The sequence below is a fragment of the Aricia agestis genome, chromosome 5 (genome assembly GCF_905147365.1).
Source record: "Aricia agestis chromosome 5, ilAriAges1.1, whole genome shotgun sequence".
Classification (NCBI taxonomy): Eukaryota; Metazoa; Arthropoda; class Insecta; order Lepidoptera; family Lycaenidae; genus Aricia; species Aricia agestis.
This window is the reverse complement of record NC_056410.1, coordinates 6,469,268-6,486,251: the sequence shown is the minus strand read 5'-3', so window position 1 is coordinate 6,486,251 and position 16,984 is coordinate 6,469,268. Positions and strand designations below refer to the sequence as shown.

Genomic DNA, 16,984 nt, shown 5'->3' with positions numbered 1-16,984 from the left:
TAATATTATAAATGCGAAAGTGTGTCTGTCTGTCTGTCTGTTACCTCTTCACGCCCAAACCGCTCAACCGATTTTGCTGAAATTTGGCATGGAGATACTTTGAGTCCCGGGAAAGGACATAGGATACTTTTCATCCCGAAAAAAATGAATGGTTCCTCCGCGATAGACGAGTTTTGGCGCCACGGAGTTGTGGGCGATCGATCGGGCGGCGATCTAGTAGTTTATAAATTGTAATACTAATAGGATGATTAATTAGTAGAGCAAGGTCATGCTTATTATCAACTTCTGAATACAAAATTGAAAATACTATATGTAAAAACCCAATCTGACATTAGAAATAGGTATAGTTTGTGACAATATTATAAAAGAGAAAATGTGTCCTTCATTCTGTCTGTCTGTTAAATTGTGATTATAAACTGCTGAATCAAACTATGTGAAAAGCATAAACAAATTTTTTCGCAAAGCAGTCTAGGATATTCGCCTCGTGTAGAAGACAACGTCTGTCGGGGCCACTCCTAAACGAAAAATGGAATAATCACGCACGAGGCCGTTTGTGGTTGGAACACATGACATTTTAATTTTGTGAATATCAAATGGACCTTATTATACAACTCGTCTAGGTGTGGTACTTTGACCGACTCATCCTCGTATGAGTCTGCTTGCGGAATATAAATTTTTCATTTTTTTTATGAAATAAGGGGGCAAACGAGCAATCGGGTCACCTGATGGAAAGCAACTTCCGTCGCCCACGGACACTCGCAGCATCAGAAGAGCTGCAGATGCGTTGCCGGCCTTTAAAGAGGGAATAGGGTAATAGGGGAGGGTAGGGAAGGGAATAGGGTAGGGGATTGGGCCTCCGGTAAACTCACTCACTCGGCGAAACACAGCGCAAGCGCTGTTTCACGCCGGTTTTCTGTGAGAACGTGGTATTTCTCCGGTCGCGCCGGCCCATTCGTGCCGAAGCATGGCTCTCCCACGTGTAAATTTATTATACTTACCTAACTCAACAAGGACTTCTCACACTTTGATCAGCTCACTTCCACGGTGCGTTTTTCCCGTAACTTTCTGCCATGCACGGTAAAGCTCTGGAATGAACTGTCGCCAGCAGTATTTTCAGACCTTTACGACCTGCAAACTGCAGAGTATTCTCTTTTAAAAGGCCGGCGACGCACTTGCAACTCTTCTGACGTTGCGAGTGTCCATGGGCTAAGATAGTTGCTTTCCATAGTTAACACGTTTTACGTGGGCCGTGGGTTCGGGATAGCTGCATTAGTTGGACACGGTAGTCAAGCCAACTGAAGAACAGGCGACAGGGTATTTGGACAATTACTTGTGTTTGACGATTGAATATTTGGGTAGATGAACAGGGGAACTAATTTTTTGTAACATAAGGATAATTACTCATGTTCCCCTTATAATTTACCTTACCTACTTTATCATTTCTATACATCTACTTATACATAATATCCACATTTTTTATTTTAAATAATTTTCCCGGTCCTAAAGCATCGATTTATGCAAAAAACTGTCATTTTCAAATTGCTGCTTCATCCACTAATGGCTTCAATTTCGAAAGTGAAAAGAGAGCACCTGTAATAAAGTTCATTCAACAATCTCAAAACTTTTTTGCAATTTAAAATAAACAATTTGGAATTGAACGATGAGACATTGTTATCGAGTAAGAATGTCAGAGATTAATCTAAAAAAGGTAAACAAAATATGGCATAAGGTAATGCATTAAACGAATTCTTGTTGAGTGTTTGTTGCATAATTACGATATCTTTTATCTCAAGGCTTCGTACTCATTGTAGTTTGTATTAAAATTAATATAAGTTTTAAAGACAAAAATTGGTGCATTTTAGACGTGAGAGAGCCATGCTTCGGCACGAATGGGCTGGCTCGACCGGAGAAATACCACGTTCTCACAGAAAACCGGCGTGAAACAGCGCTTGCGCTGTGTTTCGCCGAGTGAGTGAGTTTACCGGCGCGGAGGCCCAATCCCCTATCCTATTCCCTTCTCTACCCTCCCCTATTCCCTTCCCTTGCCATCCCTACCCTCCCCTATTCCCTCTTAAAAGGCAATTGCAGCTCTTCTGGTGCTGCGAGTGTTCATAGGCGATGGATGTTGCTTTCCATCAGGTGACCCGGTTGGCTCCTTTGTCCCCTTATTTCATAAAAAAAAATGTTAACTGGACTGCCGGCACAGAATACATATTAGTTTAACAACTGCCGGACAAACTGTTCATAAAGAAATCCTTTAAATAATAAATGTGCATATTTTGGTAGTTTGTTATGATTTGGTATATTATTATTATGCACTTTGGTAGTGCATAATAATAATTATAATCTGATGTCTATTTATAAACATAATAAACACAAGTAATCTCCACGTTGGGATACGATAATTAACCATGATAGCGAAGCTGTCAATGATGGACAATCACAGGCAACGGTGATCGCACAGTAATTGTCAGCAAAGTACGCGCCGCATATAGTGCAAGAAATGCGGCGCGTACGGTGCGGACGAATGTGCGAGGTTTCACATCATTTCATACAACGAATTCTGAAATGCGGCGCGTTCGGCGCGTGCGTGCTGATAAATGTGCGATCACTATTCTAATGCCTCTACAGTCTACACATAATATCGTAATCACTTGTCGGTTTTTTGTCCATCATAGGCCAACGTAGAAAAGCCCAATCTAATCACGTGCTAAAAACCTTGGTTATCTGCAAACCCTGTGCTCCTCCACAATCTAGGCATCTAGTAATAATATTCACAGCGTACATTCCATATTAAGATTCGTTTTAAATCAGGTTTGCTCCATGAACTTTAAATTATTTAAATTATACCTATACGGACATAATTCGATAAAGGTGTCAATGTACGCCTATTACTGTGTTATTATTGAAATATCGGAGAAGTTGATTCCTAGGCAGATTCGTACGTAGTTTGATTACGTTATGTTAAACCCAGCCGACAGATCACAATTAACATTGAATTATAACAGTTGATAGACCAACGTTGGTCTATCAACTGCCTATAGGAATCAATTTCCTCCATAGTTCATTTATCTCGTACACATTATTTAAGTTTAATAAAATGCATACAACGAATAAGATATTTTTATACGCTATGTTTATCTATAGTCTCTTGTTTTAAGTAGCAAAATTAACGAATTCTAAACCTTAAAACTTAGCTAAAGCTAAGGTAAGAATTTAGCTTTGAAGTGATTGTACCTTAGAAAACAGTCGCGTAAACCCTGGGTGTAAAGTGGAGTAATGCCGATTTTTAGTGGAGAGGTGCTGAAACCACTGTCCTATCTCAGCAGATTGCAGTTAAGACACCCATCCCCATGTTTAGAAAACATATTTTTATTGCCACAAGAAAGTAGATTGCTGTCGTATTGACATTAAGAACAGTTTTCAGTCATTGGCTGTGCTCAGATCAGCATTATTGCACGGCAAGATCCAGTGCTACCTAGTGGACGATAAGGAAGCATTTTTGGGTCATAGTATGTTAACCCAGGTCGAGTCACTCACATCGTACCCGGGAGAGATCCACATTACATGGCAGAGCATGACCTCTCATCGTCGAAAATCCATAAAGGACTTAAAAACTATGGGCACATTGTTTTATCTGAAATAAATGTTTTTCATTCATTCATTCATTCAAAAAGGAATGTGAAGTACGTGTGTTATAGATAATTGATAAAAATAACTAACCATACCAAATCTTGAAGTTACTATGGTTAATCCCCATAAAGACGGCAACACAGACGTTAAGGTACCTTAGAATACAGACCAAAGAAAAATGAGGACTGAGAAGAGCTAACCTTAAAAAGTTCCACAGTTTCCAGCAACTTGACACTTGCTTTCATACTTATGCGTAAACAAGAACAAACCTTGATTTTAAGGAGATATAATCATAATTTGTAAATTTAATTAAGCAATGATGCGAGAGATTCCCTCGGAATTATGCAATTTCGTAATTGCGTGGAATGCACCTGTCACATATTTTCTTCAAAAAGTGTGTCAGAATTGCACTTACGTACCACCACCCTACTATTTTATACAGCATTTGCGCAGCTTCACTTGTTATACGTTTCCTATCTAACTACAATATTAGGAGTTTATTCATAGGTAGTTGACAGACTAGAACATACATATTTTGTTTGACGTATGTTAAAGAAGGCTATTTTGTAGTCTTTACACCCTCGACCCATTCTCTTTAGCTATAACTCTATATACTTCTCCAGCGTATTCCATAAATCGTCTTCTCTTTTTATCGTTATCTAGGATCGTTCTAATAGTTTCTTCTCTTTTTTCAATACCAAGTTTTTGCTCACAGCCGAAGCGTTTCTGACAAAATCTTTGACATTCAGTAAGTATGTGGGTAATTGTTTGCGGGGTTTCTTCGTCGCAGGAGCAAAATGGGCTATCAGTTATTTTAGATTTATGCAGATAACTCTTTATACCACCATGGCCTGTATAAATTTGAGTTCTTACGTTGGAGGTGGCGTCTGACCGTAGAATCTTGTATGCTCTAGTGAGGATTGGGATTTTTTTTAATGAAAAAAGGGGGAAAACGAGCTAATGGGTCACCTGATGTAAAGCAACATCCGTTGCCTATGAACACTCGCAGCATCCGAAGAGCTGCAGGTGAGGCGGGCCTCTTAAGAAGGAATAGGGTAATAGGAGAGGGTAGGGATGGGAAGGGCAGGGAATAGGGGAGGGTAAGGAAGGGAATTGGGTAGGGGATTGGGCCTCCGGTAAACTCACTCACTCGGCGAAACACAGCGCAAGCGCACTGCATTGTGAGAACGTGGTATTTCTCCGGTCGAGCCGGCCCATGGCTCTCCCACGTATGTCGATATTGTGTACTTTCCCGTGTCAGGTTGAGTATATCTTGCCTGCCAAATCTCTGTGGTTGCGGCTCTGATAGAGTTTATGCGTAAGATATTGGGAGACTGTCATATAGTTCATTGCTTAGGCCGGGCTCCTTCCTAGGCAAGTGCGTATGCACGTTCATTCCCTAGTATACTGTTGTGTGCCTTGATCCAGTAAAATCTTATATGCTGGTAGCATCGCTTTATTTCCTTGATATTTTCGTGTATTTTATATACTATGGGGTGTTCCGTCTTTGAGTTGGATATTTCTTCTAGGGATGATCTAGAGTCGCCGTAGATTGAGCTGTTTAGGTTCATGTATAATAATTTTAGTGGCCTTAAAAATTGCTAGCAATTCAGCTTGATATACAGAGCAGTAGTGGGCCAGATTAAAACTATTTCCGCTAATTTTGACACCGTTTTTCCAGCGTCAAAGACCGGTCAGGGTTCACAGACCGGTTTTTGACGCTGGAAACCCGGGTTTTAGCCACTCAGCAAAAATTACGGGAGTTAAGCTGGGAGGTGTTAATGTATCCGCCGTATAGTCCTGACCTTGCACCTTCAGATTTCCACCTGTTTCTGTCGCTGCAGAATTCCTTAGGTAGTTCAGGTTGACATCACAAGAGGACTGCCAAAAATCACTTGTCGCAGTTTTTTCATCAGAAGCCCTAAATTTTTTATAGCAATGGCCAGCGGGATCATGTCCCTACCAAAAAGATGGAAAAAAGTTATCGAACAAAATGGCACCTATACAGGGTGTAACAAAAATAAGTGATAATATTTTAGGGCGTGTACGTGTTCCTTGCACTGTGAAAGTAGCAGCGATGAAAGACTAATTTTTTTTTCACTTTAATTGTATGGGGAAACTCGTGACTCTCGGGCCCTTGCCCATACAAAAGTGAAACTTTTTTTTGTCTTTCAGCGCTGCTACTTTCACAGTGAAATCTCTACAAGGAACACATACAGACCCTAAAGTATTATCACTTATTTTTGTTACACACTGTATACTTAAGTCAATTGTAAATAAACTTTCTAAATTTTCACAGATTGTGTGTATCTGTTGCCGCTATAACAACAAATACTAAAAACAAAATAAAATAAATATTTAACGGGGGCTCCCATACAATAAACGTGATTTTTTTGCTATTTTTTGCTCGATATCAATAACTGCAACACATAGGCTCTTGAAATATTGACGAAATACTCAGTTATATTTGTACTTTAATAATAAATGATAAAATTTAAATAAATCAAATAATTAAGGGGGGCTCCCATACAAAAAAAACACAATTTTCAGCCTATTTTTGCTCGATTGAGGTACGGAACCCTTCGTACGCGAGTTTAACTCGCACTTGGCCGATTTTTATTTTATTTTGAGAGGCTTCATGTTAAAATAGGCATTAAGAGGGTGTCTAACATAGAATCAAACATCATCCTTCTCTCTTCACACTCACGCCCGTCTTTCATATGCCAGGTGAAAAAGAACGACGCGGATTCATCGCCAAATTAGTTTTTTCTCAATAACTCGATAAATATATAACATTTTAAAAATCCGCTAGGTCAATCTTTCAATGATAGAATTTTATACAATGTGTTAAAATAGTAATTTAGTTCAATGCACGGTTATGGTAATAAATGAAAAATTCGTGAAAATTAGATGCATCTTTGTGATTTTTTTCTATCGAGAAAATTTTAAGATATCGTGTTTTTGCTCAGATCAAATTCTTGTTAATATAATGTAGTGTCTAATTTTAGAAAATGAAACAATTCGGGGCTTATTTTCAAGTATAAAAATAAATTATAAAATTGAAAATTTTGGGTTAGTCGCCCCTTAAGGGTAATATTTTGTATATTTTTAGAACCATTAAAGACGGTTTTAACATAATATAGTAGTCAGCTTGTCATAATATAATATTTCAATTATTATTTGTCCTTCGGATGAATGGTAGAAGCCGGACATAATGTATAAACGAACCTTTGTGGCTCGCGGGCCGCGGCAGAAGCTCTAAGTTCAAATGTCACAACTCGTCCTTGCTAGCGACGCATTTTTGGTATATAAGACGTATCTTCTAGCAATCAAGTCATTCATTCGATTGCTTTGCATCACGAAACACCAAAACTCAAAATGAAATCCGTAAGTTTCAACTCCCACATATTTCACGTACAAATATTTCACGACAATACTATGGACCAGCGATTTGGATTGCTTTGGACATCGAAACTAATAGCAATTGTTAAAGTAGTTTGTTAAAAAGTGTTCAGAGTGCTTAGTCAAAATGCATTTGCTAATTTCGATAGTGAAATTAGATGTTAATTAATAAATAAAAATTACATGAGACATCGCTAGAGTCATGAGTCATGACACTCAGCGAAGCGATTGAAATCTTCGCCATCGGCACTTGCGAATGAATTTTGACTAAGCCCTGTGATTTGCTTGTTGTGTACGTCGATGGTAATGTTGGTGTTGTTGTGCAGTTCATCGTCCTCGCCGTCCTCGTCGCCGCCGCCCTGGCCGCTCCCCTCGACTCCGACAAGAACGCCGTCGTCGTCCGCAGCGACCTCGACAACATTGGCGTTGATGGATTCCAATGGGCGTAAGTTTCAAAAGATTAAGGACTCCGTAGAGTACCTACAGTGTAGTGATTGTAGAGTCAGTACAGTATATACGTACAGATTACACTGTAAGTTTGGAGTAGCCGATATTGTTACTGTACCTCTATAGTATAAAGCTTTTTTTTTAATTTCGTCCCCCTAACATTATCAGGGCTATTTATTTTCTATTTGTCTATAAATACATACAATCTAAATAATCTAAAAAATAAATGTCTAATTAGCCTTTGATGTAACAATTTAGTGTAAAGCTTACACGACCCAGTGACAGTATCGGCAAATGGATCTTGTCTTTATCCCCGGTTACACAAAATAATTAATTTCCGCATAAAAAATATAATATGAATAACTTTGACACGAAGGCTCATACTGTGCTCATACTGTGCTGCTCAAAAAGACCCCATCATAAATCAGCTCTCTTTTATACTTTGTTTTACACGGAGTAACCCGCACAGTCGTTAACTTACTAACATATTACAGTTACGAGACCTCCAACGGCATCGCCGCCCAGGAGCAGGCCCAGCTCCAGGGAGCCGGTACCGAGGATGAAGGCATCGAGGTCCGCGGCCAATACTCCTACCTCGGCCCCGACGGTGTCACCTACACCGTGACCTACACCGCTGGCAGGGCCGGTTTCCAGCCCAGCGGCGCCCACATCCCCCAATAAGTGACGTCTAGAAAGTGAAAACTTAGAACGACATTTGGCAACCCCTCAAATGTTTCAGCATTGCAATCGATATGGATCTTGTTAATAAAGTTTTAGTTTTTATTTAATTCAATATGCGTGTGATTTCTTTTCCTTCGACGAGTTAGACCATTAAATAAACTTTTTGTTAGCATTTAGCGATATATTATTATCTTATTGTATTTTAAGACAATCGATACGAAATATCCTACAGCTACAAGCCTCCACGGTGGCAGATGGTAGGTAGAAAAACATCAGAAATTTCCTACTGACAGGTTTTGAAAACACGTGTTCACCAGACGATGCTTCTGTGTGTACAAGTCTGCTTCCAAGCGGCAAACATAATATCGAAAACCCTTTGGCGTGTAAGGCACACTATTTTCTTGTCTATCCTATTCTAACTGTGTTCTGAGTCCTGACTTTATTTTTGGAACGAAGTTCCTTATCGCGCGTTGCGAATGGGGACTAGACGGAAAAAGTTGTAAAGACACTTTTTTATTAGTACCTACATAGCAGGGGCAGAGGGCGTTGATAGTATTCCTGGGCGTCAACTAGATGGCGTTTTTGATAATAAACAGCGACATCTACCTCAACCTTTTAATATAAAAATAGTTTTTAAATAAAATAAAAATTCACATAAATCTCCTGTGATTCGCTTAGTGCGTGACAGCAATAAACGCATTGCTGCGCTAATGGCCGGCTTATGATCATTACCCAATTCAGCGCCCTGATAAATGAAGACGTGAGTGGAAGAACCTGGTAAGTAACAGTTCAAAAATGCCATTGCCTCCGGTAAACTCGGTGAAACACAGCGCAAGCACTGTTTCACGCCGGTTTTCTGTGACCGCGTGGTATTTCTCCGGTCGAGCCGGCCCATTCGTGGCGAAGCATGGCTTTCCCAAGGTAAAAAAATATTTATTTATAATACTTTATAGAAAACAAGTTCAGAGTCAATGAACTTTAAGGTGGTTTGCTGAACATTTCCGGCCGTTTTTGAGCCTAGCAAACCAACATAATCTTAATGTAGACATTGCAAGGAACAAATTAAAAAAAATCAAGTTACGTAATGAGGGCAAAATCACCTCCCTCATCACACACTTGAGGCTTGCCTGACTCACTTCCTGTGTTTGTAAAGAAATTTTCTATTGAATACACTTTAGCCAAACCAAGTGCACATGGTGAAGGCAAAACATTTATTAAGTAAGTAATAAAATTTTTACGTACTTCCGGCTTTTCAAATCCACGCAAACCAAGCGTTTCGAGTTCCTATAGTTCTAAACTATCTATTTTAATCAAAAATATCCATGCACACCATGAGGGCACTTTCTAGATTGACAGCTCCCGGACCATTCCTCCCGCTTTTTGTTTTGGGATAGAAATCAATAACTTTTCTAATAAAATTTTCTTTCTAGCTGGCAGTTTCTGTCTCACTGACATCATAATATCATAGGGGTTTCAAGGTTGCTTACCGTTGTATATTTAGACAGGAATTGTATTGGTGGGAATGTTTGTTAGATCATTGTCCATTAAAATTTAGCAACTTGAAGACCCTATTTACGCAACCTACTCAGGACTAACTCGATGCTTTTTTTTCTTGCTATATACATAGCTACCGCGAATAGCTCTCTTTATTATTACTTGTTGATGATGACCAGATGTTACTACACTATCTGCAAGTACCTATTACTACACCATCTGCAAGTTTACTACACCATCTGCAAGTATTACTACACCATCTGCATTTTGCTTTCTCGCTGTTTACTTCACACTTCTATTTGAACCACTTCGTTTTGATGAACGATAAATTAAAATCTATTTCAGTAAACCAATTGCTTCGTATCCTTTTATGCAGTCTTAAAATATCCGATGCCTCAAACATTGTACGAAGAGTTCCATTTATAATAGTAGAATAAGTCTACCGTTCTACCATAGTGGATCGTTTTTTGGGAAAATCTTTCCGCGGATTAAGGACATCGGCCGGGATATGTGAGACTCCATAGGCGTGGGGTCTACCCACCAAAACCCCAGTGTTCCACTCCCAGCTTAAGGCAAGCTTGTGAAAACGACAACACCTACCTCCAATTTTGCCACATAATTCAGGTAGGTACCTAAGTAGTACAAAACATAGCTGATAATAAATTGTGACAAGTAATTTTTTGTAATGTTTGTCCGATAGGCGAAGGTATTTTAACCGAGATGATATAGATGGCCGAGAAACTTTAAAAAGAGATTTGGCAATCGTAATATGATATTTGATTTCATAAAGCTTTGACAAGCAACTAATAATAAGCACGTATAGAGAACGTGGCACTGAACTGATGTCGCCAATCTGAAAATTTCTACTTTGCCACCTGCCGTTCCTTCTCTTTTACAAAGAAAGACGCCTACTGGCGTTAGAAATCAAAACCGAACGAACTTGACAATAATTACGGCACGTGTTTTTTTGTAAGGACTGTAAAATAATTGCAGCAAATAATAATGTTTATCAATATCCAACTCTACGATAAGTTTGAAACATAGTTTTTCATATTTTGGTCATTTGATTTATATACCATCGCGATTCATTGCTTTCAATTAGAGTCGAACACTTACGCGAAAAGTAAGAGAGAAAACATAAAATAAAATAAAGTATCTTAATTGTAACCTAAATCTTTATTAACAAAATCCATATCGATTGCAATGCTGTGTCGGGGAGGTGGCGTTATTCACTTATTGGGGGATGTGGGCGCCGCTGGGCTGGAAACCGGCCCTGCCAGCGGTGTAGGTCACGGTGTAGGTGACACCGTCGGGGCCGACGTAGGAGTATTGACCCTGGACCTCGATACCCTCGTTCTCGGTGCCGACCTGCTCAAGCCGGGCCTGCTCCTGGGCGGCGATGCCGTTGGAGGTCTGGTAACTGTAATAGGAAACAAAGTTAACAACTATGCTGGTTCCTGGGTGAACAAAGCAGTAGCTTTGCTAGATATACTAAATTTCTTTATCTAACACCACTATCTCGGAAAGTATAAAAGAGAGTTGATTTGTGATGGTCGCTACGGTTTTTTTGAGCGACAGCCTTCGTATCAAAGTTATCAAAATTATTATTATGGGGAAATTGATTATTTTGTGCAATTCTACCCCTACCCATTAGCAGGTTACAGGTGTAGACGTCTGTAGATGCGTCCGGGGACGTGTAAATGCAGTTTTATCCACTTGCCTTAGATATTATGACAGAGTCGTGTGAACTCTACACTATACGGTGACAATATCGGCAGTGTACAGTATACTGACTCTATCATCATCATCATCTTTTATCATCACACTGAAACTTACTTCCATTGGAATCCTTCGACGCCAATGTTTTCGAGGTCGCTGCGGACGACGACGGCGTCCTTGTCGGAGTCGAGGGGAGCGGCCAGGGCGGCGGCGACGAGGACGGCGAGGACGATGAACTGCACAACAACACCAACATTACCATAAACGTACACAACAAGCAAACCCATAAAGTTAATATACCTAGCGGAATAGAGCAATAATCTCGAGCATTCTAACGGAACCGAAATTGATTTACGTCTGTGTGTAAAAATTTGTTTACGTACTTATACACTTACACAGATGCTTGTGTAGATCTAAGAGATTAAATTGTCAAAGTGATAAGTGCCGACTGCACGTCAAACAGATGAAAAAAATTGGTTCTGCTGTCATGTATCACACTTCTCTTTTTACCACGCAGTGTTACTTATAGTGACATCTCGCTTGATCAGGCCTTTGTTTCTCTATTCCGCTAGGTATATTAACTTAATGATCAAACCACAGGGTTTAGTCAATTTAATCGCCAGTGCCGTTGGCGAAAAGAGATATCCTTATAAGTTATAGATTCGTCATGACTGTCCGGCCATCCGTCCGTATCTCACAGCCATTTTACCATATAAATATAGTTTAGAAATGACTCTCTCACAAAATGTCAAATAAACCATAAAATGTTTTGCCGATTGTTCAATACTGCAAAGATCTATTCGACGTATCTTTGTTGAATTTGAGAAAACAGTTTTGTGTAATCTCCGGACGGAATCGAAGCTGCATCGTAGTTGGATTAATAGCAAAATGGGGGTAAAGCGAATAGATTTAGATCTTATCACACTTTAATAAAATATCTAAAATTCAAGTAACAACCGAAATCACTTGTGTACAGATTAAGTTTTTAAGGTAAGACAGTGTTACTACAATGCAATAGAGCGACACGTCCAATCACGAAATATTTTTTACATGAAATTGTAAGAGGCAATCTACGCTTAGTGCACTTTGAACTTTCACTTTTAATGAAAACTTTTATAGAAATAAAAACTTACGGATTTCATTTTGAAAGGTTTAGGTGTTTCTTGTTGCAAAGCAATCGAATGAATGACTCCGTTTGTATTAGGAATCAATTTATATGCCAAAATATCTTCCCAGCAAGGACGAGTTGTGACATTTGAGCTTAATCTATCTAGATTTAAGCTGATTAATTTATCTATATTATTACTAGACATCTTCATCGATTCCAAAATTTTAAGGTTAGTATTACATCGTTTATGCACATTTTTTTTACCCCCGATCGGGGGTTGATTTTGCTATTTCTTTAGCTTAGGTTTAATTTAATGTAGGTTTGCAAAATATAATATAATATTTTGATGTAATTTTAGTGCGTTTTCATTCATTTTCTATAATTTAGCTAATTTAATGTAGCTTAATTGGAATAAGGTTTGATACCATTATATAGAGCAAAAATAGACAAAACCTGGCGTTCTTTGTATGAGAGGTTACATACCATTTTTTATTAGCTATTATTAATTATTAAAGTACCTACACATATAATTGAATATTTCAAGTACCTATACATGCTGAAATTATTGATATCGGGCAAGAAAACGCATTTTTCTGTTAAAGCATAATTTGTTTTTATAGAGCCATCAGAAATACGTAATATTATTATGTGAATGGAATAAAAGTTAAAAAGTTAAATAAGCTATTTTTAATTTTTGTGATTTGCCTGCCTGGTTATACAGACGGACGGACAGATGGCAGAAATATCTATGTAAGTTATACACGCTACGGTTTACCGGACAGGTCGCCAGTACAATGTACAGGTATGCTAGTGCAGATATCAGTCAATTGATTGATTGATTGGCATTTGATTTTCGATTTTTTTCCGGTCGACTGCGCAGACCTAAAAAACTGCAGTCTATTCCCACACACGTTCCGGTAGCTCCATTATATACCAGGTATGCCTGGAGCCTCCAGGTATACCTGCGCAGGTAGACCTCTCCGGTAAACCGTAGCGTGTATGACTTTAAGGGTCGCGTTTTCCGTTTGGGTGTGGAACCCTAAAAATAATCTCAATCATAAAAATATTTACATTATTGGCCCTTGCTAATATAAACCTAGATGTTACTTTAATATCAGTTTATATTATACTTTATGGTAGCATCTAGGTTAAAATCGTTTCCTGGGACCCAAAACTAAAAGTATTTTCTTGATGTTTTTATATTATGTTTCTCATACCCGCGGTGTTGACCTTATGATATCATACTAATGGGAGATATTTTTATTGATTCCGGATTTGGCTGGTGGATCATCAAAACTAGTTGACGAAGTTCAGGGACGTATAATTATTATTTATTATGCTCGACTTATAGAACAGCATTTTGATGCGATTTCCGTCTAGTGATCAACTATTTTTAGTTCTTTTAAACATACATTCATAAAAAAAAATGTAATTAATAAAATTTAAGACTATTTAATAGTCTTTATTTGTGAAAATGTGTATGTATTAATTACATATACCTACATAACTACTAAGAGACTCAGGGCACAGACCTGTGCGGCCAAAATCAGATTGGTCATTTGAACCACTAGATGGAGGACATTAAATAATAATATTAATTAATATTATTTAATGTCCTTCTATATTTCTTAATTGTACCATCTAGGAAATTGATTCCTAGGGAGTTCACGGACCTACGTCATAAGGTCGGCTTATGTCAATTCAAAGTTAGCTGTGATCGCGGTCGAATGGGTTCGACTGAACGCGACCAATTAATTACTTAGGTCCTAGGAATCAACTTCTCTGAAAGTACAATGTTTGATCAATTTTCTTTTGATGAGAAAGTGCGAAAGTCATTTTTAGGGTTCCGGAACCCTTATACAGGGTGTAACAAAAATAAGTGATAATACTTTAGTGTGTGTACGTGTTCCTTGTAGAGAGTTCACTGTGAAAGTAGCAGCGCTGAAAGACGATTTTTTTTTTCACTTTTGTATTGGCTAGGGCCCGAGCGTCACGAGTTTCCCCATACGAAAGTGAAAAAAAAATTTGGTCTTTCAGCGCTGCTACTTTCACAGTGAACTCTCTACAAGGAACACGTACACACCCTAAAGTATTATCACTTATTTTGTTACACCCTGTAGATTCGTCATGTCTGTCTGTCTGTCCATCCGTATGTCACAGCCACTTTTCTCCGAAATTATTTAAAGAGATTGAGATTGAAACTTGATAAGTAGATGTAGACGTGAGAGAGCCATGCTTCGGCACGAATGGGCCGGCTCGACCGGAGAAATACCACGTTCTCACAGAAAACCGGCGTGAAACAGCGCTTGCGCTGTGTTTCGCCGAGTGAGTGAGTTTACTGGAGGCCCAATCCCCTACCCTACCCTCCCCTATCCCCTTCCCATCCCTACCCTCCCCTATTATTCTATTCCCTCTTCCCTCTTAAAAGGCCGGCAACGCACCTGCAGCTCTTCTGATGCTGCGAGTGTCCATGGGCGACGGAAGTTGCTTTCCATCAGGTGACCCGTTTGCTCGTTTGCCCCCTTATTTCATAAAAAAATGTAGTCTGTAAACCGCATCACAGAATATATATTAGTAGTACCAACAGAATTCCCACTCGTGAAACCAGTTTAAAAAAATATTAACTCTGAATGCTGCGATACTATAAAGTTCAAATTCCGACCGCGCAGTGCTAGGTGCCTACAATTATATTTGCCTACATGTACGCTCTCTTTCTATCGCGTAAGAGGTACCCTTTCTGACGAAATCAAGATTGTCACCTTTTAGAAAATAAAATAATCTTCTTTTAATTACTATAGCTATAACTAATAGCAAACTTTTTTATAGTAATAATCAAATTTTAGTAACCCAACGTATATTTTATATTATCGTTTTATAGTTTTATAATCGATTATAATGTAGGAGCTGATCAAAGTTAAACATACCTTGTGTTTATGTGTAGTATGCGGTTTGTTTGTAACAAATTGGTTTATTTGCTATGTTTGTGTATTTTTTTATGGCTTATAATTAACTGATCACCAGAAATAGTAACATTTCACAGACAAAAATAGTAAACGATCACCAAAATACATACCACCATTTTAATGTAAAATGATAACCAAAGATTTAACATCTTAAAGCCAAAAATAGTAAATGATCACCAAAATTAGTAAATGATCACCAACATTATACTAGCATTTTAAAGTAAAATGATCACCAAAATTAGTAAATGATCACCAACATTATACTAGCATTTTAATGTAAAATGATCACCAAAGATTTATTATCTCGCTATCCTATTTATGCAAAATGACTCCAAATAAATCATTGTCACCTAAACCAAAAGTAGTAAACGATCACCAACATTATACGTTAGCATTTTAATGTAAAATTTTAAGCAAATACATTTTTATTTAGCAAGTATCCTATTAAAGAGAAGAAGTCTTAGGAAAAGAGTCCCGTTTGTACCCTTTGGGTACGGAACCCTAAAAACGTACCTCTATTACTGAGACGTCTGTCTGTCTTTCTCTAGGGCCTAGGCTGTATCTTAAGAACCACTCAAAATCAAATCAAATCAAAATATTTTTTATTCAGAGTAATTTTTTTACAAAAATATTTCTGAACGTTGATACTAAGGTGCCTACCACCGGTTCGGGAACTATACCGGCGAGAAGAATCGGCGTAAGAAACTCGCACGGGGCCATCTTTTACTAAAAAGATGGAAATTACAATTTGAACATATATAGTGCACCAAGGCTTTAAATGAATATGTCAATGGGCGCTGCTGGTAAAGAAGAACTGTCAAAAATGACGTTTTTGTATGAAAACAGCGCTAGTTCCCCCTCTCGCCACGTTCATTTAAAGCCTTGTCGAACTGTAACAATACCACTCCAGCTAGACTTCTAAAAATTTCACAGATTGTGTATATCTGTTGCCGCTATAACAACCAGTACTAAAACAAAATAAAATAACTATTTAATCCCATACAACAAACGTTATTTTTTTGGCCTTTTTTGCTCGATATCAATAATGGCAACCGGTAGGCACGTTGATATTTTCGCAAATGCCTTGATTATATTATTATGTTAACTTCAATAATTAGGTAATGATAATAATAAAAAAATAATTTAAAAGGGGCTCCCATACAAAAACACAATTTTAGGCCTAATTTTGTTCTATAACGGTACGGAACCCTTCGTGCGCGAGTCCGACTCGTACTTGGCCGATTATTCCATTTTTGTATCAAAATCTTAATGCGGTCAGGCCTGTCCCACTCGCGCTATAACAACCAGTACTAAAACAAAATAAAATAATTATTTAATCCCATACAACAAACGTTATTTTTTTGGCCTTTTTTGCTCGATATCAATAATGGCAACCGGTAGGCACGTTGATATTTTCGCAAATGCCTTGATTATATTATTATGTTAACTTCAATAATTAGGTAATGATAATAATAAAAAATTAATTTAAAAGGGGCTCCCATACAAAAACACAATTTTAGGCCTTATTTTGTTCTAT

The 16,984-nt window shown here is 38.2% G+C and overlaps 2 protein-coding genes across 2 annotated transcripts; one reads left to right on the top strand and one right to left on the bottom strand.

Moving 5' to 3' along the window:
- The first annotated feature begins 6,988 nt into the window (after positions 1–6,988).
- On the top strand, positions 6,989–8,275 carry LOC121726811 (flexible cuticle protein 12-like). Its single transcript, XM_042114349.1, has 3 exons — positions 6,989–7,020; positions 7,362–7,480; positions 7,977–8,275. The coding sequence occupies exons 1-3, from the start codon at positions 7,012–7,014 to the stop codon at positions 8,161–8,163; spliced, it is 315 nt and encodes a 104-aa protein (XP_041970283.1). The 5' UTR covers positions 6,989–7,011; the 3' UTR covers positions 8,164–8,275.
- Positions 8,276–10,867: 2,592 nt separating this feature from the next.
- LOC121726810 (flexible cuticle protein 12-like) lies at positions 10,868–12,536 on the bottom strand. The gene is made up of 3 exons (XM_042114348.1): positions 12,510–12,536; positions 11,494–11,612; positions 10,868–11,077 (listed from the first exon to the last, which is right to left on the bottom strand). Exons 1-3 carry the CDS (start codon positions 12,516–12,518, stop codon positions 10,891–10,893), a joined length of 315 nt encoding a protein of 104 aa, XP_041970282.1. The 5' UTR covers positions 12,519–12,536; the 3' UTR covers positions 10,868–10,890.
- Between the last annotated feature and the right edge of the window lie 4,448 nt (positions 12,537–16,984).

Excerpts from the sequence above, each read along its gene's own strand:
- LOC121726811 (XM_042114349.1), top strand. Across the intron at positions 7,481-7,976 it reads GTTGATGGATTCCAATGGGC|TTACGAGACCTCCAACGGCA; the intron begins GTAAGTTTCAAA and ends AACATATTACAG.
- LOC121726810 (XM_042114348.1), bottom strand. Across the intron at positions 11,078-11,493 it reads GTCGAAGGATTCCAATGGAA|TTACCAGACCTCCAACGGCA; the intron begins GTAAGTTTCAGT and ends TTCCTATTACAG.